This window comes from Benincasa hispida, chromosome 3 (genome assembly GCF_009727055.1).
Source record: "Benincasa hispida cultivar B227 chromosome 3, ASM972705v1, whole genome shotgun sequence".
NCBI classification, from domain to species: Eukaryota; Viridiplantae; Streptophyta; class Magnoliopsida; order Cucurbitales; family Cucurbitaceae; genus Benincasa; species Benincasa hispida.
Genome location: NC_052351.1, coordinates 419,523 through 423,667, shown reverse-complemented (window position 1 = coordinate 423,667; position 4,145 = coordinate 419,523). Strand labels below are relative to the sequence as shown.

The 4,145-nt window shown below is 30.1% G+C and overlaps 1 protein-coding gene across 1 annotated transcript; it reads right to left on the bottom strand.

Moving 5' to 3' along the window:
- Window positions 1–3,457: 3,457 nt before the first annotated feature.
- On the bottom strand, window positions 3,458–3,886 carry LOC120073009. Its single transcript, XM_039025559.1, has one exon. The coding sequence runs from the start codon at window positions 3,884–3,886 to the stop codon at window positions 3,458–3,460; it is 429 nt and encodes a 142-aa protein (XP_038881487.1).
- Window positions 3,887–4,145: the final 259 nt, after the last annotated feature.

Genomic DNA, 4,145 nt, shown 5'->3' with positions numbered 1-4,145 from the left:
CATGACCTGAATCCTAAGTGAGTTGTGAACTCTTGTCTATAAAGGCGGTCCTTTGACTTGTATGGGTGAGAGTGGCCAGATGGTCAACTCAATAAGCCTACCATTCTGGGGATTCGTCTGATTGGGAGTTGGAAACACAACTACACAAGACGAAATTCACTCATTCCCTAACGTCTGGGTAAATAGATAAATTGTTGTCTTAAGGAGAATCTGGAGCTTGAACAATGTGGCGCCACACTCTCTCTTGGCCCTAGAGGAATTTAGTCATAATTGGACTATGACTTATTGTTCATTAGAGGGATCAATGGTACTTACAGAGTTAGATGTAACTATAGGGGCAAAACGGTAATTTTGGCCTAGTTATACTTACAAGCAATTTGTGAAGAGTCATCGCACTGTTGACTAGTTATATCCAATGGACATAGAAATATATCTGTAGTGCGAAGAGTGCAGTTGTAGGCCTTTAATGGAGTGACCGGGAGTTAATGGATGTTGAATATTTTAATTAAAGGAGTTTAATTAATTATTCAAGTACCATTGGAGCTTCAATTTACAAGTTCATAAGGTCTCTTCTATAGCTCAACTAGGATTGTTGAGAATTAATTTTGGATTATTCTTTCAAATTAATTAAGGGAATTAATTATATGTGATATAATTAATTTAACTTAATTATATATGATACAATTAATATAATATATTTGATACATTAGAATATAAAGTTTAATTGAGAGAAAATAAATATTTGAATATGATTCAAATATTAATTATATGAATGAGATTCACATAATTAAATTTGGTATGAATGTGATTTATATTAAATACCATACACTTATAAGAGAAATAAAACTATAGATTATATTCTATTTGTACAATATAAACTATAGGTTATATGTTATATTTGATATAACATATAGATATATATATATATATTAATTAATTAATTAAATTAAATTTATTAATTTAATTTTAAATTTCAAAATTAAAGGGAGGGAGTCAACTCACCTCCCTTAGTTTTCTCTCATCAGACATGGGAAGGGTTGATTTTGGTTGGTGTGATCTTCATCTTCTTCATAGAAGATCTCAAGAGTTTTCTCTCTAGAATACAAAGAAGACTCTCTACAACAAAAGATCTTCCTTTCTAAATTTTCTTCCACTCTCTCTCAAAACTCAAAACCTACACCTCATGAGAATTCTCTATCCAAAAGAGAATACGAAAGATTCTGATTGGTAATGTCATATACGAATTGTTCATAACCAGTTCGAGGGTTTTGTAAAGATCTTTGGCTTCAAGGATAAGCACTCTTCTTCCTCTAATATATTGCATGTTGTAAATTCTTCATTAATGCATAATTATATGTTCTATAAAATTTTTGTTGAATGAAAATAAAATTGAATTGATCCTTGCTTCTGCTATGGAACTTCATAGTTCCTTCAATACATTCATATAGAAGATCTTCTTTTATGAAAATTATTATTATTGTTTAATCAATTTTGATAAAAAGTTATGCTGAATGACTAATTAAGATTGATTGAAAATATATACCTAGATTGAAATTGAAAAAATCTCAAAATACAATGACCAAAATGATATTTTAATATTTTTTTAAAGATAAGCAGAGCTACCAGGATTTGAGCCTCGCATACCTCAACAAAAGAAATATAATACATGTCACTATATTATTATTGTTGATATATGCTCACTTTAACTCTCAAATGAGTTTAATTGGTAACAATTTAATTCTCATAATGAAAAATCTCTTCAAATTAAGTTTTATGTAACGATTATTTATATATAAAAAATTGATTTTCAATCAATTTATTGATTTACGCATGTATGAAAAATTCATTAAATCTTAATAATATTTTCCACAATAAGAACAAAATCGTTAAAAATTGTAAAGTATATGAATTAAATTGTTACTTATTAAAGTTTAAGGATTAAATTGTTACAAATTTCGAAGTACATGAACAATATAAATCATTACCAACTAAAAAATAAAAAACTAATTGTTATTTCTATACAAACTTTTGGGACTAAAAAGATGTTTTTTAACTTAAATTTTTAATAATGTCTCATCTTTTTATAAAGACATCTGCTTGTTGAATTAGAATTCCCAAAAGAAATACTATCATCTTCAACACTTGCTATCTATTGGTCTATCTGGAAGGAAAGAAATCAACGTTCATTCAAAAATATATCTAACAACATCCTTTAAATTTGGGAAATTGTTTGTAATTTGTCTGGTTTCTTGATGCATAGATCATTGCTATTCATCTCAATCTTTCTGCTTTCATGTAATTTCGTGTTTTTCTTCGCCTTCGATTTTTTGTTATGTACTAGTTTTGATATCGTTTGTTCACATGAACTTCTTCTCCATCTCTTATATATACTGAATTGTTGTGATGCCAATATATCGAATATGAGAAATAACGAGAGTGTTAAGAATGTATCAATCTAATTGAAATTTCAGACCCTCACATCTCTAATATATATATATATATATATATATTTTAAAAGTGTTTTCTATTGTCATAGAATATTACTAGATATCATATCGGATGAGATTATTGAAGTACAAAACTAGAATAATTACTTTTAGAAAAGAAAAAAATTGAGATGGAAGTAGGATTAAAAAAAGAAAAAGTGATAATTTATTGGGTGAAAAAGAGGACCTAATAATGAAACATGTTGTGTATCTCTCTCTTCTCGTGAAAGCCTAGCTGGTGATGTTGGGACTGTCCAAAACCAGTTACAATTTAAAATTACATTATTTTCTTTAATAATAATACTGCCAACATAAATATATATATATAATATTTCAAAATAATTCAGAACCTCGACCCAATCTCTAAACATGCACTCCTTCAAATTAATTTAATCCCCTCTTTACATGAAAAAGGGATTAAATTATAAAAAAATATCATAAACTTTGTCATTTATTTTTAAAAGCTACTATTATATATTATATACTCTCAATAGTATAATGCTCCTAAACTTTTATAGATATTTAAAAAAATACTTTTAAAATTGATTTTTTTAAAAATTTTAGACGAAAATTGGAATATGAAATGATGTAATAATGATCTAAAAAGAATATTTAGATCATCACATTATTTTAAGTTATTCTCATGTAATTTTAAAGTCTTGATGTTTGTTCGAGATTCTAAGAGAATATTTTGAAATTGAAGGATAATATTATAATTTTTTAAAAATGTAGATATATTTTTTATACAAATGACAAGGTTATAACTCTTTTGGAGATTTGATTGATTAATTATTCTATACAAAAAAAAGCATTTAAATAATCACAATTTCCCCCCTCCGTTACATGAATCATTGAATCCTAATCCCAATTCCAACCTCAAAGAGAGAGAATGAAGAAAACTGGGTTCCATTTTCATTAATAATCTAATATTTTTTTTTTCACAAATATTGAATTGATTTTTTTGGGGGGGGTCAAGTTTCGAGGAATCCGGTCATTCTGAGAATAGAATTTCGAACTTGACTTAAATCTCTTCCCTTAAGCGTCCTACCGTTGCCGGTGCAGACGGAGAAAGCCATTTTTCCGGCCACGCGGCGCCCTATGATGACGTGCGGTGGTACTATATTGTTGTCTTCACTGTCCCATTCCTCGTCCAGCTCCTCCATGTCGGAAGTGTAACGGAAAACGGTTTCTGGGATTTTGACGGGGAGAGAAGCGATGAAATCTTTGTTGTTATTGTTGTTGTTGTCGTCGCCGTCGTCGTTGGTGTTGTTTCTTGAGTTCCCATGGGTTGTAACGAGGATTTGGGTGTAGTCGAGTGAAGGGTGGAAAAAATGGCGGCGACGTTGGCGGCGGTGATGGTCGGCGAATACGATGTCGGATTCGTGGAATTCTTCGGCCATAGGGAGGATGGGAATATGAGTGGATTGAGAAAGGGGGGGAAGGGAAAGAATGGGGTTTTATAGGAAAAAATTGGAAGGGAAAGAGTGTGTGAATAAATTGGAAAGGAAATGAGAAATGGAATGGGATTTTATAGGAAAAATGGAAGAGATGGGAGAAAAGAAAAAGGAGAAAAAGGAGAATCTTAAATGGTGGAGATGGGAGAGTTTCGATATGGAAATGTGTTTGTGAAATGGCGTCATTGAAAAGGCAAAGATTATG

Coding starts and splice junctions, on each gene's coding strand:
- LOC120073009 (XM_039025559.1), bottom strand. CDS start 3,886: ATGGCCGAAGAATTCCACGAATCCGACATCGTATTCGCCGACCATCAC.